Source organism: Rhinolophus hipposideros (assembly GCF_964194185.1).
Source record: "Rhinolophus hipposideros genome assembly, chromosome: 14".
Taxonomy (NCBI): domain Eukaryota; kingdom Metazoa; phylum Chordata; class Mammalia; order Chiroptera; family Rhinolophidae; genus Rhinolophus; species Rhinolophus hipposideros.
This window is the reverse complement of record NC_138060.1, coordinates 62,062,947-62,090,685: the sequence shown is the minus strand read 5'-3', so window position 1 is coordinate 62,090,685 and position 27,739 is coordinate 62,062,947. Positions and strand designations below refer to the sequence as shown.

General features: G+C 58.9%; 5 protein-coding genes across 14 annotated transcripts; 4 read left to right on the top strand and 1 right to left on the bottom strand.

The window, feature by feature from the left end:
• Positions 1-1,379: 1,379 nt before the first annotated feature.
• On the top strand, positions 1,380-17,841 carry LOC308507654 (uncharacterized protein; the record flags this gene model as incomplete). Its single annotated transcript, XM_081072850.1, has 10 exons — positions 1,380-1,502; positions 2,341-3,317; positions 3,815-3,904; positions 4,326-4,732; positions 6,842-7,044; positions 7,774-7,890; positions 12,171-12,596; positions 15,954-16,999; positions 17,360-17,449; positions 17,566-17,841. Exons 2-10 carry the CDS (start codon positions 2,391-2,393, stop codon positions 17,839-17,841), a joined length of 3,582 nt encoding a protein of 1,193 aa, XP_080928976.1. The 5' UTR covers positions 1,380-1,502; positions 2,341-2,390.
• Positions 8,867-11,878, top strand: HYAL1 (hyaluronidase 1). 2 transcript variants are annotated; one of them, XM_081071451.1, is made up of 4 exons: positions 8,867-8,982; positions 9,704-10,376; positions 10,724-10,813; positions 10,986-11,878. In XM_081071451.1, exons 2-4 carry the CDS (start codon positions 9,825-9,827, stop codon positions 11,301-11,303), a joined length of 960 nt encoding a protein of 319 aa, XP_080927577.1. In that variant the 5' UTR covers positions 8,867-8,982; positions 9,704-9,824; the 3' UTR covers positions 11,304-11,878. The 2 variants fall into 2 exon arrangements, with proteins under 2 accessions (XP_080927577.1, XP_080927576.1); XM_081071450.1 differs by having other exon boundaries at positions 9,453-10,376.
• NAA80 (N-alpha-acetyltransferase 80, NatH catalytic subunit) lies at positions 13,858-15,342 on the top strand. The gene is given in 2 exon segments (XM_081071452.1): positions 13,858-14,422; positions 14,425-15,342. Coding segments are annotated over 2 exon segments (1,191 nt in total). The 5' UTR covers positions 13,858-14,004; the 3' UTR covers positions 15,198-15,342.
• A 765-nt stretch (positions 17,842-18,606) lies between the features above and the next one.
• On the top strand, positions 18,607-23,560 carry IFRD2 (interferon related developmental regulator 2). Of its 8 annotated transcripts, none has more exons than XM_081071438.1 (12): positions 18,607-18,843; positions 20,676-20,795; positions 20,882-20,966; positions 21,081-21,205; positions 21,284-21,441; positions 21,562-21,612; positions 21,712-21,890; positions 21,978-22,083; positions 22,391-22,528; positions 22,621-22,749; positions 22,829-22,924; positions 23,064-23,554. In XM_081071438.1, exons 1-12 carry the CDS (start codon positions 18,786-18,788, stop codon positions 23,142-23,144), a joined length of 1,326 nt encoding a protein of 441 aa, XP_080927564.1. In that variant the 5' UTR covers positions 18,607-18,785; the 3' UTR covers positions 23,145-23,554. The 8 variants fall into 8 exon arrangements, with proteins under 8 accessions (XP_080927564.1, XP_080927570.1, XP_080927567.1 ...); XM_081071440.1 differs by having other exon boundaries at positions 18,624-18,843; positions 21,832-21,890; XM_081071439.1 differs by having other exon boundaries at positions 18,624-18,843; positions 20,870-20,966; positions 21,832-21,890.
• LSMEM2 (leucine rich single-pass membrane protein 2) lies at positions 23,213-27,106 on the bottom strand. 2 transcript variants are annotated; one of them, XM_081071446.1, is made up of 5 exons: positions 26,982-27,085; positions 26,356-26,521; positions 24,691-24,801; positions 24,418-24,603; positions 23,213-24,204 (listed from the first exon to the last, which is right to left on the bottom strand). In XM_081071446.1, the coding sequence occupies exons 3-5, from the start codon at positions 24,794-24,796 to the stop codon at positions 24,071-24,073; spliced, it is 426 nt and encodes a 141-aa protein (XP_080927572.1). In that variant the 5' UTR covers positions 24,797-24,801; positions 26,356-26,521; positions 26,982-27,085; the 3' UTR covers positions 23,213-24,070. The 2 variants fall into 2 exon arrangements, with proteins under 2 accessions (XP_080927572.1, XP_080927571.1); XM_081071445.1 differs by lacking the exon at positions 26,356-26,521 and having other exon boundaries at positions 26,982-27,106.
• Positions 27,107-27,739: the final 633 nt, after the last annotated feature.

Genomic DNA, 27,739 nt, shown 5'->3' with positions numbered 1-27,739 from the left:
AATAGGGTCAAAGTGGTCCCCTCCCCCGCGCCGCTCCTGGCCCTTTCCTCTCCGAGGGGCAGCAGGAAGTGAGGAGAAAGGGCCGGGGTGGGAGGCGGGAGCAAGTGGGAGGGGATGGGGTTTATCAAGTCGCCGGCGGGCTGCCTGCGGGCAGCAGCTGGCGTGAGAAGCTTGGCTGGAGAGCCTAACCCCGGGGAAGAAGGAAGGCCTCCGACCTCCCAGGCCGACGGACTCCCACACAGGTAAGCTCAGCGCGGACGACTGGTCTGCATGTCCCCCCACAGGTGCGCCCACAGCAGCGCTCCTTCCTTTTCCTCCCAGCGCGAGAGGAGAAGGGGCCGGCGGTGCAGACCTGGGCCCTTGAGGGAGCAGACCCCCGAATGGGGAGTGGGTCTAGACTACGAAGAGCAAGGACATCTTGCTCTTTTTCCAGCTGCAAGTCTGCTCCCCAGCGGGAGGAACGCGCTCGGGATATAGGGTGGAGGCCCGGGGTTGCCCCTCTGGCCCGCTGGCTTTCTCCGCGGTCCCACCAGGAACTTCTGCAAGGTGGCAGCCTCCCGAGTTGAAAGTAAGCCCTAGGGGCTCCCACAGATATCCCCGCGCCTGGGCAGGAGGGGACGGGAATCCAGAGATTGTCGTGTCCCTGATGTAGGTCGGGGGCCGGAGGGTGCCCTACCCCAAAGGCGGGCTGGGCTTAGCGGCCCCCAGCTGTCGGGCCACGCTGCGACCCACAGCTCATGTTGCCAAGACAACCACCGCCTCTGCCCAGCCCTGGAAGGGCGAGGAGGCGGGCACTCGGCCCCCTGTCCCAGTCAAGCAGGGGGCGGGGTTCCCCTTCAGACCCTGAAGGGAGAGGGGAGCCCTGATCCGTAGGGGTCGGGACGTTACTGTCGGCTTTTATCACCGTCCCCCTTTCCACACAAAGGGGCCTCAGGGCTAGGGGACGACACGAGTACAGAGCCAGATCGGCTGCTACCCCCAGCCAAGGCCTCGGGGTCCCACAGCACCTCCTTACGGCAGGGCGGGGGAACGCCACCTCCTTTATTCCCTCCACGATCCCTGGCCTTTACGCTGTCCCTTTAAGGGGCTGGCTGCGCCGCGGAGCCGGGAGGACTGTACCACCGGCAGCAGGCTGCAGGGGGGAAATCTCGGGCTGACTGGCTGTCGCGACTGAGACACCAGAAAAAAATCCCCGTTCGGAGGGGCCTCACGGTCCCAAATGGGTGGCTGGATTCCTCGGCGGAGGCTCTCGGAACCCTGGAGCCCGAAAGGCGGCACTAGCGGCTCGAACGTGGAGCACACCTTCCCGCCCGGACCGCGAGTCCTGCCCCAGGCCCGCCTCTGCGCTGGATTCTTAAAGGGCCCGCGGGCCGGGGGGCGGGGGGGCGGAGCCAGCAGAGGCGCCGAGCCGGGGCCGTGCCTGGGCGAGCGGCCGGAGTGTGCTGGGCTGGGCCCGGGATGGCGGTGGCTATGGCGCGAGCCCCGGCGGCACCCTGCGCGAGGTGAGGGCGGAAGGTGCAAGCCTGGCGGGTCTCTCCCAGGGGGCTGGGTTCCGAACCCCCTGGGAGGCAGCCCAGGGACCCCAGCCCCACCAGGCCGGGCTCAGGCCCCACGTGCGGAGCGGGGGCGGGGTCCCGCACAAAGGCCAGGCTGAGTGAGCTCCAGCCCTACCCGCCTGGCGTCGGGCGCGCGCATTCCCGGTGGCTGTGGAGGGAAGGGCAGGTCTGCCGGCGCCTCCGTGGGAGGTCCGCTGCCCCTTTGTCCCCGCGTGGCCTCTTCCAAGCTTGGGAGAGTGTCTGCGCTCGAGACAAAGTCTTGACAGCCTCACTCTTCTGCCGGGCGGGTGCTACACAGATACCAGCTTCGCGGCTGTGTTCCAGCGTGCTAGTCGCTGCTTGAGCTGTGCCCTGCCTTACCCAAATGCTGTCGTTTCTCTGGACTAAGATTCTTCACCCGGTAGAGTGGGCCTTGGGTTCGGAGCTCTTTGAAACCATATGCTGGATGGTATGCAGGCATGTGTGTGTGTCTCTGGGTAGCTTGTCCATAGCTCAATTCGTACGATTCTCAGAGGAGGTCACAGACCTAACAGAGGTCTCTTCCCAGCCATTGGCCACCTGCACCAGGAAGGAGCTCTATGCTCCTGCCAGTGAGTTCCCAGGGTGTCTCGCCTGCTCCTCAGTGGCCTGTCGTGTCTCAGACCTGTTACAGCCATGAAACGGGGTCTGAACAGCCCTGGGCACAGTGCCCCACACAGCATGGACTTTGGGAGTATGGAAGGGTTTGGGGTGAGCCCCTCCAGAATTCTCTAGACTAACTTGCTTTCTCCCACCCTTTCCTCAGTTCCTGAGCTGGTGTCAGGCAGGTGACACTGTCTGCCTGCAGCCCCCAGCATGTGGGCAGGCCTGAGCCCTGCCACCAGACTGGCCCTGGTGTTGGCGGTGGCATGGGCCACGGAGCTCAAGCCCACAGCTCCGCCCATCTTCACAGGCCGGCCCTTTGTGGTAGCATGGGACGTGCCCACACAAGACTGCGGCCCACGCCTCAAGGTGCCACTGGACCCAGAGGAGAAAGCCTTCGACGTGCAGGCCTCACCTAATGAGGGTTTTGTGAACCAGAACATCACCATCTTCTACCGCAACCGGCTAGGCCTGTACCCACACTTCGATTCCGCGGGGAGGTCTGTCCATGGTGGCGTGCCGCAGAATGGCAGCCTCTGGGCACACCTGAAGATGCTGCAGGAACATGTGGAGCACTACATTCGTAGACAGGAGCCCGCAGGGCTGGCGGTCATCGACTGGGAGGACTGGCGGCCCGTGTGGGTGCGCAACTGGCAGGACAAAGATGTGTACCGCCAATCCTCACGCCAGCTGGTGGCCAGCCGCCACCCTGACTGGCCGTCGGACCGGGTAGTCAAGCAGGCACAGTACGAGTTTGAATTCGCTGCTCGGCAATTTATGCTGGAGACGCTGCGCTTTGTCAAGGCAGTTCGGCCTCGGCACCTCTGGGGCTTCTACCTCTTCCCTGACTGTTATAACCACGACTATGTGCAAAACTGGGAGACCTATACGGGCCGCTGCCCTGATGTGGAGGTCTCCCGAAACGACCAGCTGGCCTGGCTGTGGGCCGAGAGCACGGCCCTCTTCCCGTCTGTCTACCTGGACGAGACACTCGCTTCTACTGCCCATGGCCGCAACTTTGTGAGCTTCCGTGTTCAGGAGGCGCTGCGCGTGGCTCGCACCCACCACGCTAACCATGCACTCCCAGTCTACGTCTTCACACGGCCCACCTATAGTCGCAGGCTCACGGGCCTTAGTGAGGTATGTACCTCCCAGGGCTCTGCCTTCTTCCCCGGGAACCACTGCAGGTTTGAGTTACCCGGGGGCCTCCTGCCCCATAATTGACTGGCTACCCTACATCCCCTAACGTCAATCTCTCTGTAACCTTGTGAAAGAGGAGCAGCATTGGCTCCATTTTACAGATAAAAGAATTGAGGCCCAGAGATGCTATGAAATTCGTCCAAAGCTTCCCAGCAAGTCCAGGGCAGAGCAGGGACATGGGCCTAGGCATTCTGTCCATCCTGATAGATATATCCTAGGCTCACGTGGGACCTTGGCTTGGGTAACGGAGGCCCAACATGGGGGTGGAAAGGGCTTAAACATTTCAGGAGAAAGTGAAACAAGAGCCTTTGCCTGGGGGTCAGAAGGGGAGGACTGGGCCGGGGGGTCAGCAAGGCAGAACAGGTTTGAGCTTGCCCAGCCTGTCTGTCCTCCCTGCGGGCTCAGTCCTCCCCAGTGACCAACCCCTTCCCACACAGATGGATCTCATCTCCACCATTGGCGAAAGTGCCGCCCTGGGGGCTGCAGGTGTCATCCTCTGGGGTGATGCAGGGTTCACCACCAGTACGGTAAGTAAGACCCACCCAGCCCACCGGTTCTGCAGAGTCTGCAGGGACAGGCAGAGAGTTAGGGCTTTTGGCTGCCAACCTCAAAGTGGGCAAACCTAGTCTGGCCCCCTTGTCTGTCTCCCACCCAAGGCATCCCAGGTCTCAACAGAGAAGACAGGGCCCTTCCCCTTCTCCCATGAAAGGGGACATGCTGTCCTGAACAGCTCTTGAGTTCTAGCCTTCCCTGCCTGCCCTGCTGGGCTCCAGTCTCTGCCCCCACCCCCTTCTCAGCAGGAGCAGGGACAGTGAGAGCTCAAGCACACATGTGCATATACACTCGTGTGCACCAGTAAAAGAAGGTACTGTCACCACAGGGTGGACAGTTTCCGTCTGGGGCTGTGGGCTGAGGCCACTGACCCTGATCTCTGGCCTCTGCCCCCAGGAGACCTGCCAGTACCTCAAGGATTACCTGATGCAGCTGCTGATCCCCTACGTAGTCAACGTGTCCTGGGCTGCCCACTATTGCAGCTGGGCCCAGTGCCATGGCCACGGGCGCTGCGTGCGCCGCGACCCCAGCGCCAGTACCTTCCTGCACCTCAGTGCCAGCAGCTTCCGCCTAGTGCCTAGCCACGCACCTGGTGAGCCCCAACTGCGACCAGAGGGGGAGCTCAGCTGGGCGGACCATGACCACATGCAGAGGCACTTTCGCTGCCAGTGCTACTTAGGCTGGGGTGGCGAGCAATGCCAGTGGGACCGCAGGCGATCAGCTGGGGGTGCCAGTGGGGCCTGTGCTGGGTCCCAGCTCACCAGCCTGCTCGCTATGGCAGCCCTAGCCCTCACCTGGACTTTGTAGGGTTCTCTCACCTGGCTGCCAGGCAAGCTGGCCTCTGCCACAAGGGCTCTGCCAGGCATATAGGAGCCTGCAAGGGGTGGACAAACTAGAGTCCGAAGGGGGCAGAGCCCCTGGGATGCCCAGGAGGGTGTCCATACCAGCTCTCAACCCCCTGTTCTAAGGGGGAGGAGCAGTCCCCTGGGGAGGAGCCTGCTCTCCCTGCCAGAGAGGAAGAGGGGGCATGGCTGGGGAGAAGCTGACCCTACTTCCCTGCCCCTGGATAGTCTATTATTATTATTTTGGGGTCTGTCTTGTAAATTAAATATAAAACAACTCATTTTGTGTTTGGGCTGTCTGCACCCGGACCAGGGCATGTGAGAGTTTCCAGAGTCTTCCATGAAGTTTGAGCCCAGCTCTGCCCTGCGAGGCTCTGCCCTGCGAGGCTCTGCTGGGGACTTCTCATCTGTAAATGTGTTCACTGGGACCTGGGGACCTGGAGCTGCCCACTCTGCAGCTGTCCTGCTGGGACAGGGGCCCCTGGGAGTGGAGGGACTCACGCCACACCAGTGCCGAGGGCCTTGCTTGCTCCCTATTGATTGCAGTGCACTTGAGCCCAACCTTCTATGAAGGACAGGACTCACTGTGCTTCTCCTACTGGCCCATGTATCCCCAGCTGGGCCAGTGCCAGCCACTTCGCCTTGCCCACCCAGGGAGAAAGGGCAAAGTGGATGTTTGATCTTCCCTGGCTGGGCAAGTAGCCAGACCACTTCTCCCTGCTGTTCCCACAGGCAAGGGTGTCTCTTCCACTCCCCTTTCCCAAGGGCAGTGGACTCCAGCCCCCCACACCTCTCTCCCTCTGGGTCACAGTCTACACTGGGTATGGTCAGAGGAGGCAAGCAGGGGATTGGGGTCTGAATTCTGAGGTCCGGTGCCTGTTCCACTGCATGACGGAGCAAGCGGGAGGCATCCTGACTGAGCCTGGGAGCAGAGCCATCTTCAATGTCAGCTGTGTCCTGCCCATGAGAGAATATGACTCGTCCCCGGCTGTCCCAGGGGAGAGAAGTAGCAGCCAGAGCAGTCAGACCAGCTCTGCCCTGCTTCACTCCCCTGCTTCTGAAGGGAGTTACCTGGGTGGGTCTCTTCCCTGCCCCTCAGTTATCACACCCACACCTGGCTGCCCCTGTCCAGTAATGACTCATCCCCGCCTCGGGTCACATTGGGTCGGGGGAGACAGGCTTCAAAGCAGCAAGTGGTGAGGAGGGCAGCCACAAGGACTCGGGGGAGGTGTCCTGCAGAAAGCGCTTTCTGTGTTGAGTTTTGAGAAGCTTGATGCCAGGAACAAAGCAGAGGCAGAGGCTGGAGGAAGCTGAGCTCACCTGTGACTCAGCACAAGTCCGGGGTGTGGCCGGGGGCTGCTGCAGGCAGAAGCAGAAGGGGCAGCCCTGGAGCAGCCCCTGGCTGAACGGCTGAGGGTGGTGACTCGCCTGTTCAGTAAACACACAGAGCACACACCTGCCAGAGCTGGGCTAGCTGCAGGCGACGCATCTGTGAACACACCAACAAAGACCCCGTCCCTGTGGCTGACAGGGTACAAGGAGCTGCACACTGGATGTGAAGACTGAGTCAGGTGCCGAGTCAGGTGCTGGACAGTGGAGGTTGTTCCCCAGAGAAGCATGCAGGTGGGGGGGGATGGTGTGGTTCGGGGAGCAGAGCCTGCAGAAGCAAGTCCACCAAATCCATGTCCATGCAGGTTATAAAGCGACCTTCATCCTCTGGCTGGTCATGGCAGGGAACGGAGAGAAGAGTCTGGATGGTAACAATGCGAGGGTGATGTTAATGCATATGGTGGAGGAAGGTACCGAGGTAGAAGGTTTGCCAAGTGCTCCTGGCCAAGGTGGGGAGGGCCTGCTGGAGAGGAGTCAGGTGTCGGCCAAGAAGGCCATGAGATGAGGGGCCAGCGGAGGGAAGGCATTTGTGCCCCCCACATACACCTGCGCCCTGTACCACACAGACATGACCCATGCACACCTGTGAGCTACCCCACCCACATCTGGAACCTCCCCCAACACAGGTAATCGAGGTACACATGTGACCTCACCCACACAGCTAGCACCTTTCCCACCCAGCTGTGACCCCGACATACAAACCGGTGACCACCTCACATCACTTGCCCAGGAGGAGCTGGAAGACAGCCTTGGAGAAAGCGGTCCTGTGGGGGGCTACGTGGGGGGTGTGGGGAGTGAGGTGGCTCAGGGGCCGAGTTCTGTACAACCAGAAAGCAAGCAGGCCTGGGCCATGAAGCAGGACCACCTGTCGACAGCGTTAAGAGGTACATTTTGAGAAGAATCAGTTCTATATTCTCAGCCACTGGATTGGCCTGAGATAGTGATCAGGTGTGTGGTCTACAGGGTGGACACTGGGAGGTCTGGTCCCATCCGGCAGTCCAAATAATGGATGTCAGGTGGTCTAGATATGTGAGTCGGGGAAATCAGAGGGTTAACTGGAGGTCTGAGGTATGTCCAGGACTGGATAGTCAAAAAGCTTGAGTTCCCAGGCTAGCTAAGAACAGAATCTTTTCTCATGCCTCAATCTATTTAATTTTAGTAATTTAGCAGCTTGACTACAGAGACTCCATTTGATTTCTTCACTCTGTTCCTCAGACCCCAGACACACACCACTTTGACCAATCTGACCAGACCAAACCAGCAGAAGTCGGCCTGTGGGTGGGGGAGGCCTTCAGGCACCCCAGCTGCTTCCTGCCGTTTCACCATTACAGCTTCTCCCTTGGACTGAGGCCAGCTCGGGAATGTTGGCTTGTTGGTTGGCTGGATTGTGCCAATTGCAACACTAGGTTTCTGGGGGCACTAAGGGGTAGCATGGAGCCTCAGGAGAGGGGGTCAGGGGCTGCCTTGGTGTTCTGTTCCCCTACCCCGTGGGAGTTGTGCCAGGCTCTCTGACCATAATGGTCGTCACTCTGGGACCCTGCTTCCTGAACAGGCCCAGCAGCCACCACCCCTGGCTACATCCTATGCTCGAGTCATGGCTCATGTGCCCACAGCACCCTGGGCCTTCCTCTCCTTCAGCCCGGCCAGCTTCTCCATCCTAGCCAGCCTGAAGGGACAAGCCCAGGTGGCAGCCGACTGTGCCACTGCTCTGGTGATCACCATGCTGGAGGGTCGGTCACTTGCTCAGGCCCAGACTTGCTGTAGACCCAGGCAACACTTTCACTTGGGCCAGGGACATGTTTCCTTCACGCCACCCTGGCAGGCAAGCCTGGGCCTGATCATCTAGCAGGTCTCAGTCACTGGCTTCTGAATCAGCACACGAGAGAAATCAAGGAATGAACAAGCACGTGGTCACTGATACACTGACCTCAGACTCGTGGTCACACTGACATGGTCTCACAGTCACAAGACCACAGGGTCTCACACTCACCCAGCCCAGGCACTGGCTTCCACATTCTGCCAGAGTTTGTGCAGAATCCCAGATGGTCACTGATGGGCTTCACAGAGGCACAATCACCCAGCAAGAGTGCGAATGGGGGCCAACACCGCCCCGACTTCATGAACACAAGGCATTTCAGACTCAGGTCCCTGAAGCAGGGATGGCTTATCCCTGGGCACAGGGCCTAGGGCCGCAATACTTCTGGGGGCCCACAAACATGTTTTCGTTTTAACTTTTTTAATAGAAGAAAGAATACATAAATAATATATAACAAATTCAGTCTGGGTTCTATTTGTCTATACCAACGTAGCTGTGAACTATTGTTTTGAGGAAGAGGTCCACAAAGGCAAGTATCTGGGACCCCCAAATGTTATAATTCAGCTGTGAGGGCTTAAGTACTTTCCCTGGGTATCAGTCCCAGGGCACCCAAGACTCCACTACCACAAACAGGCCTGCCCAGCTGGGCCGCCACCCAGACAGCCCCCCTGCACTGCTTCCACCCCCACTCTGCCACAAGTAAAGCCACAAAGCCCTGCCCTAGTGCTGACTGGGCAGGAGGGGCCACTTCCTGCCCAGACCCCACCCCCTACCAAGGGCGCTTTGCTAGAGGTGGTGGCTTTGGTGCCTGGCCCAGGCCCGCCCCTCCGCCTGCCCCCAGACTGGGTGGGGTTACCCCCTACAAAAGCTCAGAGTTTCCCCGCAGCAGCTTCCTGAGTCTGGTGCAGCTGGGGCCAGGGTTGAGGGACGAAGGATCTCGCTGGGCCCTGCCTAGGCCCTCACCCTAGGGTCAGGAGTTTGGAGGATGAGGCTCTTCAGCTCTGAGGTCAGTAGGTACCAGTGGGCAGACTGGCAGGGATACAGGAGGGCTGGGCTGACTCCTTGTTCACTGAGCATCCCCCTTCTCCAATGGCTGGCTGGGATTCCCAGGGGAAGGGACAACACCCCCCCCATCCCATCAGTCAGGTCAGCCTTGGGGGCCAAAGACCTGGCTCTCTGCCACTCTCCTCAAAATTGATATCAAGGCTTCCATGGCCCTTGGGGAAGTGGGGTGGGCAAGCCTAGGCCACGGCAAATCCTGTGGGAGACCAGGCAAAGACTCGGCCCTAGAGGGAACTCCATCTGCCCTCCAGTGGCTGTGTTCCCCTCCAGGCCTTTGCCCTTTGACCTCCCTGAGCCCTGCAGGTGGGTGTTTACGTAAAGCCAGAGCAGGGATGGATTAATGAGCAAGGAGCTGGCCCTAAGCAGGGGTCAGAGAGCTCAAGGCCTGTTCTCAGCTCTGCCTCCCCTGGCCAGGTTTCCCTAGACTTGCCCTGTGCCATGGCAGCCCACCTGCTTCCCATCTGCGCCCTCTTCTTCACCTTTCTCGGCATGGCCCACGGCTCCAAGGGCCCCATGGTACCCAAGCAGCCCTTTACCACCATCTGGAATGCGAACACCCAGTGGTGCCTGGAGAGGCACGGCGTGGACGTGGACGTCAGTGTCTTTGATGTGGTGGCCAACCCAGGACAGTCCTTCCTCGGTGCTGACATGACCATTTTCTACAGCTACCAGCTGGGCACCTATCCCTACTACACCTCTGCTGGGGAGCCCGTGTTTGGTGGCCTGCCCCAGAATGCCAGCCTGGATGCCCACCTGGCCCGCACATTCCAGGACATCTTGGCTGCCATGCCTGCCTCCAACTTCTCAGGGCTGGCAGTCATCGACTGGGAGGCATGGCGCCCACGCTGGGCCTTCAACTGGGACACCAAGGACATTTATCGGCAGCGCTCACGGGAACTGGTACAGAGGCAGCACCCTGACTGGCCAGCTCCTTGGGTGGAAGCAGCAGCCCAAGACCAGTTCCAACAGGCTGCACAGGCCTGGATGCTAGGCACCCTCAAGCTGGGCCGGGCACTGCGACCTCGTGGCCTCTGGGGCTTCTATGGCTTCCCTGACTGCTATAACTATGACTTTTTAAGCCCCAACTACACAGGCGAGTGCCCAGCAGGCATCCGTACCCAGAATGACCAGCTAGGGTGGCTGTGGGGCCAGAGCCATGCTCTCTACCCCAGCATCTACATGCCCGCAGCGCTGGAAGGCACGGGAAAGACACAGATGTATGTACGGCACCGCGTGGGTGAGGCATTCCGTGTGGCTGTGGGTGCTGGGGACCCCAATCTGCCAGTGCTGCCCTACGCCCAGATTTTCTACGACATGACAAATCGCTTTCTGCCCCTGGTGAGTCTCCCTCTGTGACCCTGCACACCTTGTGGTTTCCCATCAGGCATTGGGTCCAGCAACTGAGGCCACACAGCCTTGGGGCACTTTCATGCACTCCTTCTCACATTCTCTGAACACCTCTTGTGTGCCAAGCTCTGTGCTAAGCACAGATTCAGCATTCATCAGAAGAACGTAGTCCCCACCTGCATGGCCCTCATAGGCTCAGGCTGGCCTCTGGCCACCGGGGCCACAGCAGGCCCAGCTGCGCGCGGGTTGTGAGTTATCTTTCTCATCCAATGGTGTTACAGCAATCTGCTGTGGAGAGGGAGGGAGGCCCCACAGAGCTATGCTATCCCTTTCCCCAGGATGAACTGGAGCACAGCCTGGGGGAGAGTGCAGCCCAGGGGGCAGCAGGAGTGGTGCTCTGGGTGAGCTGGGAGAACACAAAAACCAAGGTGAGCTCAGGCCCAGAGTGGGGGTGGGCTGCCAAGAGGACTGGGGAGATCCTGGCCGACCCTTTCTACCCCTGCAGTCCTGGCTGACCAGCAGGTGGCCACCTAGGGCCTCAATGCCCTAGGTGGGCCTGTGCACGGCTGTGGTGTCCCCGACACTCCCCCTCTTACCCAGGAATCATGCCAGGCCATCAAGGAGTATGTGGACACCATGCTGGGTCCTTTCATCCTGAACGTGACCAGTGGGGCTCGTCTGTGCAGTCAAGCCCTGTGCTCGGGCCATGGCCGCTGTGCCCGGCGTCCCAGCCACCCCGAGGCCCTCCTCATCCTCAACCCCAGCAGTTTCTCCATCGAGCTCACCCCTGGTGGTGGTCCCCTGACCCTACGAGGTGCCCTCTCACTTGAGGATCAGGCGCGGATGGCTGTGGAGTTCGAATGTCGCTGCTACCCTGGCTGGAGGGGAACGTGGTGTGAGCAGCAGGGTGTGTGGTGAATGGCACACGCCGGGAAGCACACCCTGAGCAGCTCTAATGCACTCTGGGCCTGGCCAAGGCTTTCTCAAGCACAGACAGTCACACAAGTCATGGTGAGTCAGGAGTACGCTGAGCCCCCATCATGAGCGGATGCCTGCACATGCACACATGCTTCCAGACGGGGAGAGTTGCCTAAGGAACTCAGAGTCTCTGGCACCCACCCAGCAGGGTCATAAACATCTCCTCCAGAGACACTGAGCTAGTCTTTAAACTGCAGCAATCACAAGAACTGACATTTGCTGAGCACCTACTATTCGCCAAGTCTCGTGCTTAGCATTTCAAGTAGGCGAACTCATTCAGTTCTAACACGACACTATGAGGAAACTGAGGCACACGGGGGGGGGGTGCGGGGGAGAAGCACCTTGCCCACCATTGCACAGCCGGAAAATAGAGAGGCTGAGATTGGAAGCCAGGCTGTCTGGCTATAGCGGCAGAGCCCTTTGATTCCCACTGTGTTGATGGTAACCAGCCCTGCTGGCAACCTGAATCCACTCGGAGGCACCAGCCCCGCAAATAAAGCAATGATTCTTACTTCAAGAGCTGTTTATTGAGTGCCTAAAACGTGCAGGCGCCAGGATCCAGAGGGCACAGAAAAGGCTCATCTCTTTCAGATCTGACGTTAGTCCAGGGACAGCTGCTTCCCAGGGTGGGGCCCAAATTTCAGGAAGAAGCTCCACCTGGCCATTTCCACTCAGGACGGGGACAGGAGGCTGGCGGGAGGTGAGACAAAACAGAGCGGGGACGTGACCTGTCTGAGACCTGGACGCGGCGGAAACGGAGCCAGCTGCAGGGGGGGCCTGCGCCGGGCCCAAGTTGTGGCCCGCCAGGCGCCAGCACCACCTCGGCAGAGCGAATCCAGGAGGAGCCTAAGCGGCGAAGCTCGGAGCCAGAGACTGGCGGTGTGGGGCGGGGCTGGAAGGGGCGGAGCGTGCGGGAGACAGAGCCGGCGTTGGGGCACGGCTGTGACGTGCAGAGAGCAGGGCTGGGCTCTGCACCCGCGGGCCGAGCAGAGGCAGAGCCCTCGCACAGACTGAGTCGGCCTCGGTCAGTTATGACGCACGGGCCGGGGGCGGGACCTGGCCGTCCTGGAGACAAAACCGTGGTGCGCCGCGAACCGCGACGGCTGCAGTGCGTCCGCCGCACCACTAGGGGCCAGCGCGGGCCGACGGAGGAGTCCGAGCCAGAGACGGCGAGATCCCGATCTGTGCGGAGCCAGGGCGCCGAGCATCCTGGAGCCCAGCGGCAGCATGTTAGTACCGCCCCCTCCCCACGTGTGGCGTGTCCATCCTCGTCGTCCCCCACGTTTCTGTCTAGTCCCCGCGTGCGTTCAAGTGGCTGTGCGCCCCCGACGCCCTCCCCGTGTCTGTGGTTCCCTCCCAGAGCATGCCGAGCCACACCCACCCAGGGTCATGCTCCTGAAGTCCCTACCCCCAAAACTCCACGATTTGGACCCACTGGGGGGAGGGGAGAACCGAGGCACAAGGGCTGAGTCTGAGGACCCAGGAGCCCCGCCCACAGTGGGTTGGGTCGGTCCTGAAGGGGTTAAGCCCGCGGGGAAGCCTGGGGTTCCAGGCCTAGAGGCGGATCCTGGGGCTTCCTTCCTCTGGGTCAAGGGGTGCGTCTGCTGCGGAGGTGGCTGATTGCAGGTGAGGGGCTTATAGCCCTCTGAGTGTAACGTGGTGTGAGAGGAAGGGGCTACCTGTTATTGACCAGTGTGGAATTGGCCTCAAGCTCAGGGGCCCTTCTGGGGAGGTGGGGAAGGGCAGCCAGGACACCCTGTCTGGTGAGCAGGTGAGTAGCATGGTGGTGCCCAGCGCCTCTCCCACCCTCCTCCCCCACTTCCAGAAATCCCCCAGCATAGACCCTCCTTGCCAGCAGGGCCTGGGGTAGGTTGGGCAGACAATGGGGTTTCGGTGCAGGAGGTCTGGGTCCCCAACCTAGTGGCCGTTGGGCCCCTCTGTGGATATAGGAAGGAAGCTCTGGTCCTTATCTAGGGCGACTTCGAAACTCAGGCCAGCGGGGAACCGGGCTTGCAGAAGCGTCACTGTTGTATGACTGAGTCAGGCCCCTTGCTGGTGCTGCTGGGGCCCCATCTGAGGGGACAGCTAGGTCCATGCCCGAAGTGTCCTGAGCTGAGCATTGTTAGGGAGGAGGCCATGGGCGCTGCCCCAGGCAGGGAAGGCAGTCCAGGGAGAGGAAACAGTCTGATGGGTGGGTGAGTGGTGCTCAGGATCAGTTAAGTGGCAGGCATGCCCAGGTGGTCAAAAAAGGGTGACCTGGAAAAGGAGGAACAGGCGAGCTTTGGGGACAGCTGTGTACCCTCTGAAAGGAGCCTTGCGTGGGTTTAAACAGAGGGTCATTGTGTCTGGTTTGCATGTTCTGTCCGATGGCCGGCCAGCCATGGTGATATAGGGCTGGATCAACTGTCCTAGGGAGGACAAAGTTACAGCCAGAGCAGGATGGGGCCAGGACTCAGGTTCTGCCCCAGCCTTTAGTCCTCAGCCTCCATCCCATGTGGGGCAGGACACCCTGAACCCATACCCTCTGCTGTCCACCTGAGTCAGCTCTCCCAGGGACAGGAGATGGGCCTCCTCCAGGTCACCTCTGCTATCAGGTGAGTATGGGGACAAGGTGCAGCCCACACTCCCTGTTCTAAGATGCATGGCTCCCCTAGCACTCTGTCAGCCCTTCCCTGCCGCAACCCCGTCCTCCCTCCTGGCACAGCCCAGCATGGCTGGTGTCCCACAAGAGGAGCACCCTTGTGGTCTGCAGAGATACCCTCAGCCTGGCACTGAGCCACCTGCAACCCAGCAGGAGATGGCCTTGGCTCCCAGCCTAACTCAGCTGAGCCTGGATCTTATATGTAGGCGGGAGCTGACTCTGAGCCCTGGCCTAGACCGTCCACACTGGGTGGAGCTGATCCTGAGTGCCAGCCCAGCTGAGCTGACTCAGGATCCTGCATGCCAGCCAGAGTTGCCCCTGAGATCCAAGCTGACCAAGCTGACCCTGGATCCTGCACACCCACCAGAGCTGATCCTGAGCCCCAGGCTGGCTGAACTGATCCCAGGTTCTGCATGCCACCAGAGATGACCCTCAGGCCTGGCTCGACTCAGCTGACCCTGGATCCCGCACAACAGCCAGAGGAGACCCCCATCCCCAGCCTGGCTGAGCTGACCCTGGAGCCCGTACACTGCCGACCTGAGCTCCTGGATGCCTGTGCTGACCTCATCAATGAGCAGTGGCCCCGCAGCCGTGCCTCCCGCTTGCACTCCTTGAGGCAGTCCTCAGACAACTTCCCCCTCTGCCTGATGCTACTGAGCCCCCACCCCACACCCGGGGCAGCCCCCATTGTGGTGGGCCATGCCCGCCTGTCACGGGTGTTGGACCGGCCCCAGAGCCTCCTAGTAGAGTCAGTGGTGGTGGCCCGGGCCCTGAGGGGCCGTGGCTTTGGCCGCCATCTCCTGGAGGGCCTCGAGGTCTTTGCTCAAGCCCGGGGCTTCCGCCGGCTACACCTCACCACCCATGACCAGCTATACTTCTATGCCCACCTGGGCTACCAGCTGGGTGAGCCTGTGCAGGGCCAGGTTTTCACCAGCCAACGGCTGTCAGCCACCCTACTCAGTGCCTTCCCCAGGGCCCATTACCCCCAGCCATCCTGTAAGGCCCCTAGCCTGACTGCCCAAGCTGCCCCAAAAGCCTTCAAAGGGCCATCATTGCCGCCACCCCCTCCCCTGCCTGAGCCATTGACCACCTCACCCCGACCTTCAGCAGGGCCCCTTCCACAAAACCTCCTGGGGACACAGTACCATGACCTGAGAGGATACCCCATATTCTGGATGGAGAAGGACATCTGAGGGCCACGTAGGACAAGGCACTGTCTTTCTGGTTCACTGGACTGCCCGGGACAGTCCCAGACTCAGCCCACTGGCCGTACTTCAGCCCCTAGCCCCTGGGGGCAGCTGTAGCCTGAGCATGTTTCCTGAGAGTCAGTGGGGCCAGGAGATGGCTCTGGCTCAGAGCTGCCAATGTGGCTGAATAAAGACTTCTGTTGGGTGTGGCTCTGACAGTTTATTTGTTGACCCCTACAGGAGCCTCCAAATCCACTTTGGCCCTAGGGCCACGGATGGAAGGACACCTGCCCTTTGTTTCTCCCCCTCTGCCAGGCCCAAGGGACAGGGTATCTGTTCCCTTCCACATTCACTTACTCAGGGCACAGACAATGGGGAACTAGACAGATAGAATCTTTTTTTTTTCTTTTTTTTTTTTTTGACAGATAGAATCTTGACCTGAAGGGACAGATAAGGAGACAGGCATACAGTGGCAGGATCCATGCTGGGATAGTGGGAGCCCAAGCACCCTCACTCCGCCTGGAGATCCAGGAGACCTCCCAGGGGAAGTGATATCATAGCAGAGACTTCAGTGCTGAGTAGGAATTAAGCCAGGAAAGGTGGGGGCTGAGTGTTCTTGGGGCAGGAAGTAAGTTGGGCAAAGGAAAGGAGACTTTGGAGAGCTGTGTGTGTGGGAGGTATCAGGGCACAATGATGCCATGACGGATGGAAAAGGGGAGGAGAGCTGCCCAGACTAACTTGGGGTGTGGCTGCTCCGAGAAGCCTATGGGACCCCGTGGGGACCATGCTTTCGCCACTCCCCATTCTTGTGGGGAAGAGTGGGAAAGTTTTCCCAACTTTCCCTGCTGTGTGGAAGGTATGCCGTGGACTCTGAGCTCACACCCCTCTCTCCTGCAGGTTTTCTTTCCTGGGACATGACCATGCAGCCAGGCCGAGCCCTGGTGCTAGGGGTAGCCCTGTGCCTGGCGTGTGGCGAGCCCCTGCTTCGGGCCCCTGAACACCCCTTCTCTGTGCTGTGGAACGTGCCCTCAGCACACTGTAGTGCCCACTTTGGTGTGCACCTACCACTACAGTCTCTGGGCATCACAGCCAACCACGGCCAGCATTTCCATGGCCAGAATATCACCATCTTCTACAAGAACCAGCTCGGCCTCTATCCCTACTTTGGGCCCAGGGGCACAGCTCATAATGGGGGCATCCCCCAGGCAGTGCTCCTTGATCGCCACCTGGCACGGGCTGCCTACCAGATCCAGCACAGCCTGAGACCTGGCTTTGCTGGTCTGGCAGTGCTGGACTGGGAGGAATGGTGTCCACTCTGGGCTGGGAACTGGGGCCGCCGCCGAGCCTATCAGGCAGCCTCATGGGATTGGGCACAGCGGGCATTCCCCGACCTGGACCCCCAGGAGCAGCTCCACAAGGCCCGTACTGGCTTTGAACAGGCAGCCCGTGCCCTGATGGAGGACACGCTGCGGCTGGGCCAGGCACTGCAGCCCCATGGGCTCTGGGGCTTCTATCACTTCCCAGCCTGTGGCAATGGCTGGCACGATATGGCTTCCAATTACACGGGCCGCTGCCACTCAGCCATCCTCGCCCTCAACACCCAACTGGATTGGCTTTGGGCTGCCTCCAGCGCGCTCTTCCCCAGCATCTACCTCCCACCCCAGCTGCCACCTGCTTATCACCAGACATTTGTCCGATATCGCCTGGAGGAGGCCTTTCGTGTGGCCCTTACTGGGCACCCACATCCCCTGCCTGTACTGGCCTATGCCCGCCTCACACACCAGAATTCTGGAAAGTTCCTGTCTAAGGTGAGTGAAAACTGATGTCTAGTGGGGAGACATGGCAAAGTCCTAGGAAGGTCTGAGGGGAAGACCTTGCTCAGGGGTTTTGAGGGGGGTGGTCCTGTCCTGGAGCATCCGACAAGGTAGAGCTCTGCCTTGAGAGATTTTGAGGGAGAAGGCAAGCCCCAGCGTTGGAGCCGTGGTCTGAGGACATTCTCTGAGAGGAGGGCCTGAGAAGCCACTCAGAGGCTCAGTGCCAAGGGGCCCTACCCACTCTAGAAATGGAATCAGATCATGGTAATGAGACTGGAAAGTTTCTGGCAGGTGGAGGTAGATCCAAATGGATCTGGCCAGCGCAGCCCTGGCTTAACAGCTCTCTGCCTCCAGGGTGACCTTGTACAGACCATTGGTGTGAGCGCAGCACTGGGGGCAGCCGGCGTGGTGCTCTGGGGGGACCTGAGCATCTCCAGCTCTGAGGTGATCATTGCCCCCTCCAGCCTGCCACACAGCCCATGTTGGGGTCTGAGGGTTGGGGAGAGGCCGTGTCAGGGCCATGGAGCAGAAGCATTGATAGACCTTTTCCCTATCCTCAGGAGAAGTGTGGGCATCTTCGTGACTACCTGGTGGACACCCTGGGCCCCTATGTGATCAACGTGACCAGGGCGGCCACAGCCTGCAGTCACCAGTGGTGCCATGGCCATGGACGCTGTGTCCGGCAAGACCCCGGACAGCTGGAATCCTTTCTGCACCTGCAGCCAGATGGCAGGCCTGGAGCTTGGGAGTCCTTCAGCTGCCGCTGTTACTGGGGCTGGGCTGGCCCTACCTGCCAGGAGCCCAGGCCTGAGCCTGAGCCTGAAGAAGCCGCATAAAGCCAGGAGTCATCTGCTGAGAGAGACCCTCTTGTTCCTGCTGCCATTCCCCGTCCTGGAGGATTCTGTCCCACTCTTGTTCTATTTAGCCTAGCCAATCCTCCCACATACACACCCTACTTTCCATGGGCGTTTACACCATTTGAAAACCTGAGGCCCTCTGAAATCACCTGATCCCTCCTAACAAGGAAGTGGCCCCAGGGAGAGACAGGGTTCCAGATGGTTAGGGTTGTCAGCCCAGAGCTCTGTTCCTTCACACCACTGAGTCTAGAGAGGTCACAGGACATCTATCCAAGGGCAGGTGGGCCCCAAGATCTTGGCTAAGGTCGGTACCTGCTAAGCTGTTGTCTACTTTGCTTTCATCATAAAGTCACTTTTTCTTTCACTGCCTGAGCTTTGGCTGTTCCCCCTGTTGTACCAAGACCCACGTTCATCCTGTCGCGAGTGTCCGCTGCAAGCACCCAGAGATGCGGGTCCTGCGTGGTGGGTCGTTCCAAGAGGGTATCTTCAGAGTTAAGGACTGTGCGGGTTTGCATGTGGTGGGGAGGGCGAGGTCGCAGAGCATTGTGGGGGCATAGTTCACCTAGAGCGTCGTAGGCTTAAGGGTTGCCGGAGGAGACTACAATTCCCGAGGTGCTCTGCGCCCAACCGACCCGCGGTAATCTACGCGCGCAGCCCATTGGGAATAGTAGTTTCTGCCGCGTGGCTGTGGATCTGAACCAGGAGGCCAGGAACTCGTCTTCCCGGCGACCCGTCTAGCGGGGCGGGGCTCTCCGACCGGTTTGACAGGGCGGGGCGCCTCGCGAAGATGGTGGTAAGCGCGGCGTGTTTCTCCCGTCGTCTGCCCAAGGCTCAGCTCAACTCACCAGCCGGCGTCTCGCTGGTCTGGAGCCCCAGCCCGCCGGGTCCCTGACCCCGCGCCCCACTTGCGCCGGGTACCCGGCATGCCCCGCGCCCGTAAGGACAGCGCGCCGCGCAAGGGCGGCCAGCGCCGCAGAGGAGGTAAGTGGGGCGCACCGGGCAACTGATGAGAACAGCGAGCGGGGACCTTCCGTGGGTCTCCATCGGTGTTCCCGAGCGTCCTGGGCAGGAACTCCTGCCTGGAGCATTCTGGCGCCGCCTCCCGCAACTCCCTGGTGGCTGGCACGTGCCTCGGGAGATAGCGGCCACGTGTGTGCCCAGCTTGAGCGCGCTGCTCGCTGGTCTGGAGCCTGCGTTCCCGCCCCTAATCTGGTCGGCACCTCCCGGACTCGGTTTCCCCATTGCTCCTCCGCTCCAGTTGCCTGCTGTGGTGTACAAACCCGCAGCACAGAGCAGGACGCCCACCCTCTCCGCAATCCCTGATCCTTTCCTGGGCTAGGGGAGAACTGAGGGACGGGCGCTACGGAAGCTGCAGGATTCCGGCACTGGCGGACCTGGCCCCAGAGGGTGAAGAGTGCGGTGCAACCTGAGGCAGTCTTGAGACGCTTATCGGCGTCGACCAGGAGAGTGGCCTGGTGCGGTAAACACACGTGTTTACTCTGCAGGGATGCTGTGCTTCCTGGGTACAGCTCAGACCTCGCTACCGCCCTGGTGGGGCTTGCGCAGGGGTACATCTCAGAGCGTAGCAACATTCCCGAAGGACGTGTCGGGGGACAGGTTCACTGAGTGGTGTCAGCCCTAGACTTAGGGACCAAGAAAGCCTCAAGGTTGGAGCTTCTGAGCGAGTCTTGAGGAAGTGAACAGAAGAGCACCATGGGGAGGGAACAAGTTGTGTAAAGGCCTGGCACCTGGAGGGACCATGGCACAGTGGAGCAAATGAGGGAAGTTTGGGCTGCTTTGGCAGGTAGGGTGGTGAGCAGAGGCCTGCGCAGGTGCTGATGGAGTATGTAGTTCCTGAGAAGTCAAGTCAGCCTGATGACCAGAACCCATCTGGGGCTCTGCTTTGGCAGCTGCCCTGGTCAAAACCAGCCGCACAGAGGAACCCACACACAGGAGAATGCACTTCTACTTGGCCTGACATTGTCCTGTGTTCAGCCTGTTTTCAGGGGCTCATCAGTTGGGCCACTTCACTTTCTGCACTTCCCAGGGGCAGGAGGAGCCTTTGCGTCCATCCACCCGGGGCTGAAAGCCTGGGATGGACCCAGGGAGGCTCAGAAGATAGTATCCTGGAAGCCAGGGACCCCCACCGACTTCCACTAGGGGCGGGGCTTGTGGTCCCTGGGCTGATGGGTGAGCTGGTTGGTCCACAGAAGAGCCAGAGCTAGTCACTTGTTTAGTCATTGTCTTCATTTGCTCTACCCAAAAGAGGTGCTTTAGCAGCTCTGTTTCGTAGAGAAATTGAGACTTTTAAGGCTAGGCACTTGACCTGGTTATACACCTGTTGAGATGTGGAGCTGGGATTTGAACCCTGCATCTGTCTGACTCTATTATCTAAGTCCCTGACTCTTCTCCTGCCCATTTAGGGGCATAATCTAGGCTGGTGGCTGAGCTTCCCAGCATCTACCTGGATGTGCCCCCATCCCAGGCAGATTCTGTGCAGTCCCTTCTGCCTCTACCGGGCTCTCAGTCTCCTCCTTGAAGCAGGCTCTGGTCTCAAGGAGGCTCTGTTCATCAGGCCTGCCAGGTTTTCCTAGGCTGGGCCTGGTGCCCAGTGCTCTCCCGCAGATGGACCACGTTCCCTTTCTTTGTCCTGCTTCCTGGTTCTGTTCCCTGCCTCCCACCTCAGCTTTCGTTTTCTCATCTCTGAAAGGGGCAGCGTTCTGTCTTGTGGGGTCATGAGGCCGGGCATGTGGTACCCCTAGCCATCACTCATCAATGGAGGCAGTCCAAGTGTCCCATTCTACCATCTCCAGGTGCTCAGAGCAGTCTCCAAGCTGACTCAGGTTCCAGTGAGGATGAGGCAGCCAGTGAGGCCCGCAGCACCACCAGTGATTGCCCCAGCCTTCTTAGCACCATCGCAGAGGACAGCCTTGGTGAGAGCGGGTGGGAGCTTGGCAGGGACCCAGTGGGGGCTCTGTGGGCCAAGGCGAGAAGCAGGGTTGACCAGCTGGCCTTGCAGGGGGGGATGCCGTGGCTGAGCAGGGCCAGCCGGAAGACCTTGAGGAGAAGGTGAAGGAGTATGTGGACTGCCTCACAGATAAGAGGTACTCCTGACTTCCAGCCAATCCCTACACCCATGTCCCTAATCAACCTGTGCCATGAGCCAGATGTGACGCAGATAGGGCTGGGCAACAAGACCCCCCTTCTTTGTCCCTCAGTGTCAAGACCCGGCAAGGTGCTCTAGAGAACTTGCGCCTGGCCCTGGCGTCCCGCCTACTCCCTGACTTCTTGCTGGAACGCCACCTTACACTGGCCGATGCCTTGGAAAAGTGCCTTAAGAAAGGTTGGATCTGGGGCACGTGGGTGACACTGGCTAGGTGTTGACCCTTGTGCGGGGGCTGACTGTAAAGCATCTCTACAGGGAAGGGCGAGGAACAGGCCCTGGCCGCTGCCGTGGTAGGCTTGCTCTGTGTGCAACTGGGCCCTGGACCCAAGGGCGAGGAGCTGTTCCACAGCCTGCAGCCCCTCCTGGTCTCCGTGCTCAGTGACAGCACAGCTAGCCCTGCTGCCCGGCTCCAAGTGAGTGGTCCATGCTCTGTGACACCCTTTCCTCACCCAATCCCTGAGCAGGGAGGTGGGCTCCACCTGCCCCCAGGCTCACCCTCTGACCATGGCCTGGCTTTACCGTCCTCCCAACAGTGCGCTTCTGCCTTGGGCTTGGGCTGCTACGTGGCTGCCGCTGATGTCCAGGTAAGTGGCCTTTGGGCGCAGGTAGTAGAGCACCAACTACAGGTAGTAGAGGTCCTAGCTCTGCCCCCAAACCTCCACCCTGCCTCCCTGTGCCCCTAGGACCTGGTCTCTTGCCTCACCTGCTTGGAAGGTGTTTTCAGCCTGTCCTGTGGTGTGAGTGGTCCCACAGCCCCAGTGGGCCCTGCCAGCCTGCATGGCCTATTCTGTGCCGTCCTACAGGCCTGGGCATTGCTACTCACCATCTGCCCCAGCACCTATGTCAGTCACATCCTGGACAGGTAGGGACGATTGCCCACTGGGTATGGGAGGGGAAAGGTGAGGAGGCCCCCACCCCACATACGTAGCTCAGCTTGCCCCCTCCCCAGGCAGCTGCCCCGGCTGCCCCAGCTTTTGTCCAGCGAAAGTGTGAACCTGAGGATCGCTGCCGGCGAGACCATCGCGCTGCTCTTTGAGCTCGCCCGGGACCTTGAGGTGTGAGAGGGGGCTGCTGATGCCACCTGCCTGTCCCAGGCTGGTGGTAGGGGATGCCACAGAAAACAGGGTAGCCTTAGGTCCTTGGAGAGCGGAAATAGCCCCACCGCAGACTCAGGTGCCAAGGGCTATGTTGGGACCCTGAGCAGGGGTGTCTGGCCTAGGCAAGGGTCAAGAAGGAATACCAGGGGGCCAGGCAGAGAGGAAAGTGAGTTTGTCAGTGAAAGGAAGGATTTGGGCCACCCCATGTTGAGAGCCAGCCGAACTCAAGCTTCTGCTGACACACCCTCCATCACTCCCGCTGCAGGAGGACTTTATTTACGAGGACATGGACGCCCTCTGCAGTGCCCTGCGCACTCTGGCCACTGACAGCAGCAAGTACCGTGCCAAATCTGACCGCCGGCGGCAGCGCGCTACTTTCCGTGCCGTGCTGCACTTTGTGGAGGTGTGTGTGAGAATGTGTGTGTCCTAGCAGGAGTGTGTCCTCAGGCACGGCCGCCAAGCCCGATCCTGTGGGTGGGCCCCTCTCCCCTGCAGGGCGGCAGCTGTGAACCAGAGACAGTCCGCTTCGGCCTCGAGGTGCTCTACGTGGACAGCTGGGCTCGGCGTCGGATCTATGCCGCCTTCAGGGACGTGCTGGGGTCAGGCATGCACCACCACCTCCAGGTACAGTGGCCAACAGGGAAGGTGCACCCAGCTTGTCTGCTTCGGGCTGGCCTGAGCTCACTGCTCTCTTTGCCCCCAGAACAACGAGCTACTCCGTGACATCTTTGGCCTGGGCCCTGTGCTGGTGCTGGACGCTACTGCCTTGAAGGCCTGCAAGACCTCACGTTTTGAGAAGGTTTGAACCCTTGGGCACCTTTATTGTCCCTCTGTTCCCGCTGCCTGGAGGCCTGCAGCTCTGCAGGGGCTGGAGGGAGGAGAAGCTCTGGGCTCCGCTCTCCCCCGCTTATCAGATTATTACTCTGCCTCCACTCCAGCACCTGTACAACACCGCTGCCTTCAAAGCACGGACCAAAGCACGCAGCCGCATGCGGGACAAGCGGGCAGACGTCCTGTGAGGCAGGACCAGCCAAACAGGAAACTATTCTTGCCTGTATTTTTGACGTAAGACAGTACAACAACTGGTCCATTCCAAAATGGTCGCTTTAATTTTTTTAATGACAAAACCAAAAAAAGACATGGGGGTAGGTGGCTGAAGGCCAGGCCACTTGGGATCCTGGCCTTTTGCCCCTGCACTCAGCCCTATGGCCTCTTTTTGCCCTGTCTCAGGCCTGGCCAGGTGTGTGCCTGTCCCACACCTATGGGCCAGGCAGCAGGAGGGTTGTCCCTTCCTTTTTCTCCTTTCTCAGGCCTTGTTCCTCTGGGATGAACCACTTCTTTGGGGGGTGGATGAGGCTATCTAGAATGGATTTATGTGCTGATTTTTAAAGATTAGAGATAAGTAAACTGAAAACTCAGCTTTCTGTGGACCTGGCTTCTGGGTGTTTTCTGCCTGCCTTCCCTCCCATCCATCACCCCAGGCTTGGGCCCAGCTGGATCTCCCCATCTTCAGTTCATCTTTACCCTCCAAGAGTCTCTCCCCAGATGGCCCTCCTCCTCAGAGCCCAGCCCGTCTTGAGAGCTGAGGCTGGGTCCTCACTGGGAGGCCTGGCAGTTTGGGTGTCTGGGATGGGGCTGGCTATTTCTAGACTTTTGAATCTGCTGAGGGAGCCAGAGAATGCTGAGAGGCCACAGGAGGAGCCAGGAGGCTGGCATCACTTCCTTTGACCTTGGGCCACCCAAAGCAGAGTCTTGGCACCTGAAGCTTTGGTTAGGCCTGGCCTGAAGAAGCCAGGAGAGGCGGGCAGCTATGGGGCCAGAGGAGGCTCCTATACAAAACCCTCACCAAGAAAGTAGGGTAGAGCAGCAGTGGGAGAGGAGAAACCTGCTAACGGCCACTTTATTCCCCCCCACACACCCCCAAACCCCAGGTCCAAGTAGCAGCTCAACTGGGTGCTCGGGCCTCACTGGAGTTGAGCCTCCGCAACTGGCTGAGGCTGGCCAGCCGGAGTTTGAGTAGCATCTCCTCCTGCGTACGTAGTGTGTGTGCCAGCATGCGTAGGGATTCGCTCTGCAGCACTGTGGATAGGCAGGCAGGATAAAATGGGGGGTTATCAGACCCCATGCCACCCCATGATCACCCTTCCACTCAGCCCAGCGCCAGGGGCCGAGAACCCCCACCCCACACTTCTCTGCCTCGGTCTCTGCAGTTGCTCCTCCCAACCATACAGAAAGGCCTCCTGGTCCCCCTTCCTTGCCCTTGGTTCCCACTGGCTTCTTGCACCACCATACCACTCAGGTAGACAGCAAGGATGGCAAGTGCCAGGCAGGTGAACACCAGCAGTGCAAGCAGCAGCAGGAAGCCCCCTCGGCTGTGCAAAGGGCCGCAGCCAGGCTGGGCGCACAGCGACGGCGGCAGGCTGCCCAGCAGCTCATCCCATGGCTGAGCCTCCTCGGCCAGGTAGGGGCGCAGTGAGCCTACAAGGTGAATGGGGCATCAGGAGGGCAGTGGGTGCACCTGCTTTCCTCTTTGCCCAGTTCATCCATCCCGTTCCCCTGTCTTACCTCCGCTGTGTAGGTCGCTGATGGACTCCACTCGGTGCAGGCGCACCTCCTGCATGTGGTTGGGGGCCAGTGATGCCCTGTTCTTCGGGCTCAGCATCGGTGCCATGGTGTCTGTGGGGCACCGTGAGGCTGATTCAGCCAGTGGGTCACCCCCTCCCTTCTAGGTGGCTTCCAGAGGCAGTAGGGACTCAGGGAAGATGGGGACAGGACAAAGAGACGGGGGACTCCTAATCTAAAACCAACTGAGGAATGGCCCTTGATTTTGGAGCCAGGACGAACCTGAAACCCCATAGGTCTGTTTTCACCCACAGTAGCAGGTGGTGCACTTGACTTGGTCACGTTTGCTTCCTTCCAAGCACCTCAAGGACTTTTCAAGTGTTCCTCTGCCTGCTCATTTCTAGAGGAGAGTTTTATCAGCCTTGGAGGAATAAACCCATAGTGCATGAAGTTCATTCCTGCCTCTTCTGCTGTCAGTTTTCCCTGTAACCCTGGAAATTAGCCATCAGGCCAGACCCACAGCCTGACATTCTCCTGGTCCCCAGCAGAAGCAGCACCATGTGAGCTGGTGGTGCCTCTCCTTCCTGGCCTTAGCTCTGTGTTCTTTAACATACTCAGTATGATTCTGCTGACTGCCTCGAACCCTGCTGTTTTCACTCAAAATCAAGACAGGAGACCCGCCTTTGTTATCAGACTTTCACAGGCCTCTGAGGTCTTTCAGGCATCCCTCTGAGGCCGCCTGGGTATTTAGGTTGTTTCCAGTTCTCTTTTGAAATCAATAATTCCTAGAAAAGGATGTGCATCATTGAGTAAGAAGATGTCTTTCAATTTCCTAACTGTTAATAAGGACAGATTCCTGAAGCAGAATTACTGGATCAAAAAGCAGGGACTTTTTTACAGCTATCCTCAAATTGTCTGCCACAATGGCTACCCGCAGCCCCCCAAAGGATACAACATTGCCACCATTAAGCATCTCCATCAAAAAAAACCATGCATACATGTGCACACATATTTGCTAAGCTGGGAACTGAGAAAGGCCTCTTTGACCCATTTGATTTGGTCTCTGCCTAGAGTGGGGGCTGGTCAATATGTATGTGGCTTCCTAATTATCTGTTCAAAGCCTCTACAGTCACTTTTCCCGTGATTTTTATTACTTGTTTTTAGATCCATCAAAGTGTTTATTATTTCTGAAAATTATATCTTCTTCTGGTGGTTCTTTGACTTGATTTTTTTTTTTTTTAATTTTGGCTTCTTAAGACCCCCAGATGTCCAGCTGGAAAACAGATCACAAAGTGGGGAGCATTGAAGGGACATCTTATAGGGGCAAGGGTGAGTAGATTTTCTGGGTCTATCGCTTTCTGAACAATAACTCAACCTTCATGATTTGCCTAAAAATGACCCCTGATGTGCTCAAAAGTAAGTAAAACAACAGATGCTGCCAGTTATGTCTGGGTGGTGCATTGAGGGTCATATTAAATTCCCACTTTGTACTTGGCTGTGCTCTTCCCACACTTTCTAAATTGAACTCAGATTCTGTTTGTTACCAGGGAAAACACACAGTAAATGTCATTGTTAAGACCCCAAAAGGAGGTAACACCCCTACACACCCAGGGTTTCCCTTCTTCCCATCCAATATAAAATATTGAAAATGTGATGGGAGGAGTTTACCAGCTAGGCCAGGCTGGAACTGTGGAGCAGCTGGTCCTGCACCCTGGCCGGCATCTGGATCTGGAGCTTCTTGGGTCCCTGCTCTGACCCCTCTGAGCCTCCGTGCTTCTTGTATGTGGTGGAACAGTTAGGTGAGTGGCCACCAAAGTCTTTACTTGCAGTTATTCTGGCCAACAAAGGGATCCCAACGTTTAGCCAGTTGGGGACACTTAGGCCCAAGTTGGAGGAAGTCAGAAGCCTATCCCCTCCCTGGGCCATGTGCCCAAATGCTTCCTGGAACCACTGCTCATCCACAATCCCAGCTTCCTCTCTGAAGTAAGAGCTGAGCCTGCCAGGCAGCTGCCCCACCCACACCCACTTAGGCACAGCCTTTAGTTCACCCTCTCCCAACGGGGTGGCTACCTCAACCCCTCTTGCTGTCCCTAGCAAGGGAAACAGGCAGAACCTGAGATGAGAAGGGGTTTCAGGCATGGTAAGCCTTCCTCCATGCACAGGGGCAGGTCCCATTACTTGAGCTGGGACATTGTGACTGATGACTAGTTAAGGAAGTGGGGTCAGTGGAGCAGGGGGTAGGTTTCTCCGTGGCCATAATTTTGGGGCCTTGCCCTCCTTCAGTCACCTCCTACCTTCTTGGGTCTCCTCAGGCATGATGGGGGTGGGCAGTCACGGAGCCCGATGTCAGCACCCAGTAGCAGGACGATGGAGGCAGCAGTGGCTCCTCTGTGAGCCTGGGGAAGGCCTGGCCACCTCCCAGCCTGAGCCTAAAATAGGCCTGAGCTCAGCCCACTGGGCTATATTTAGAGGGGACAGCTCTCAGCCATGGAAAGGGGCAAAGTGACCCACATGGGCCAGTGTGGACTATTGACCCAGTGCAAGTGCCCAAGGGCTTTCCTGGGGAACCCCACCACTCCCATATATACATGGGCCTGTGTCTTCATCCAGACAAGCCACGTCAGTGGCACCTCCAGCAATAACCTGTGTGGCAGTCAAGACATGTAAGGGGGCCCTGTGCATCTCCACTCCTCTACCCTCCAAAACCGCTACCCACAGCTGGGTCATCCAAGCAAATGTGGGACAAGCACCCCGGTTTGACCTGTTAGCATCAGGGATTGAGGGTGAAGGACAACCTAAGCCCAGTGCCACCAGGGTTCAGAGACCCCTAAAAGGGGGAAGATACCCCACATGTGCATGTACCCTGCTGGTCAATGGCTGGACCTAGGCTGAAGGATGACAACTTCTATTATTAAGCCTACAACCTTGTATAAAGGATTGCCCCTTCTCTAACCTCACTTTTCTCATCTGTAAATCGGAATAACAATGGTTCCTCACTGGCATAGTATCCATGAAAATGGAAATACAACCTCGTGTCTGAAGCACTTGGCAC

What these genes read in the sequence shown, in the direction of transcription:
- HYAL1 (XM_081071450.1), top strand. Translation starts at nt 8,962, where the DNA reads ATGAGGCTCTTCAGCTCTGAG. An exon ending in TGAGGCTCTTCAGCTCTGAG is followed by an intron (nt 8,983 to 9,452) that starts GTCAGTAGGTAC and finishes TCCCCTGGCCAG; the next exon opens with GTTTCCCTAGACTTGCCCTG. An exon ending in GGGAGAACACAAAAACCAAG is followed by an intron (nt 10,814 to 10,985) that starts GTGAGCTCAGGC and finishes CCTCTTACCCAG; the next exon opens with GAATCATGCCAGGCCATCAA.
- IFRD2 (XM_081071437.1), top strand. Translation starts at nt 18,786, where the DNA reads ATGCCCCGCGCCCGTAAGGACAGCGCGCCGCGCAAGGGCGGCCAGCGC. An exon ending in GTCAGTCACATCCTGGACAG is followed by an intron (nt 21,891 to 21,977) that starts GTAGGGACGATT and finishes CCCCCTCCCCAG; the next exon opens with GCAGCTGCCCCGGCTGCCCC. An exon ending in CCGTGCTGCACTTTGTGGAG is followed by an intron (nt 22,529 to 22,620) that starts GTGTGTGTGAGA and finishes TCTCCCCTGCAG; the next exon opens with GGCGGCAGCTGTGAACCAGA.
- LSMEM2 (XM_081071445.1), bottom strand. Translation starts at nt 27,003, where the DNA reads ATGCCTGAGGAGACCCAAGAAG. An exon ending in GCCTGAGGAGACCCAAGAAG is followed by an intron (nt 24,802 to 26,981) that starts GTAGGAGGTGAC and finishes GGTGCCCCACAG; the next exon opens with ACACCATGGCACCGATGCTG. An exon ending in CCTTGCTGTCTACCTGAGTG is followed by an intron (nt 24,205 to 24,417) that starts GTATGGTGGTGC and finishes GCCTATCCACAG; the next exon opens with TGCTGCAGAGCGAATCCCTA.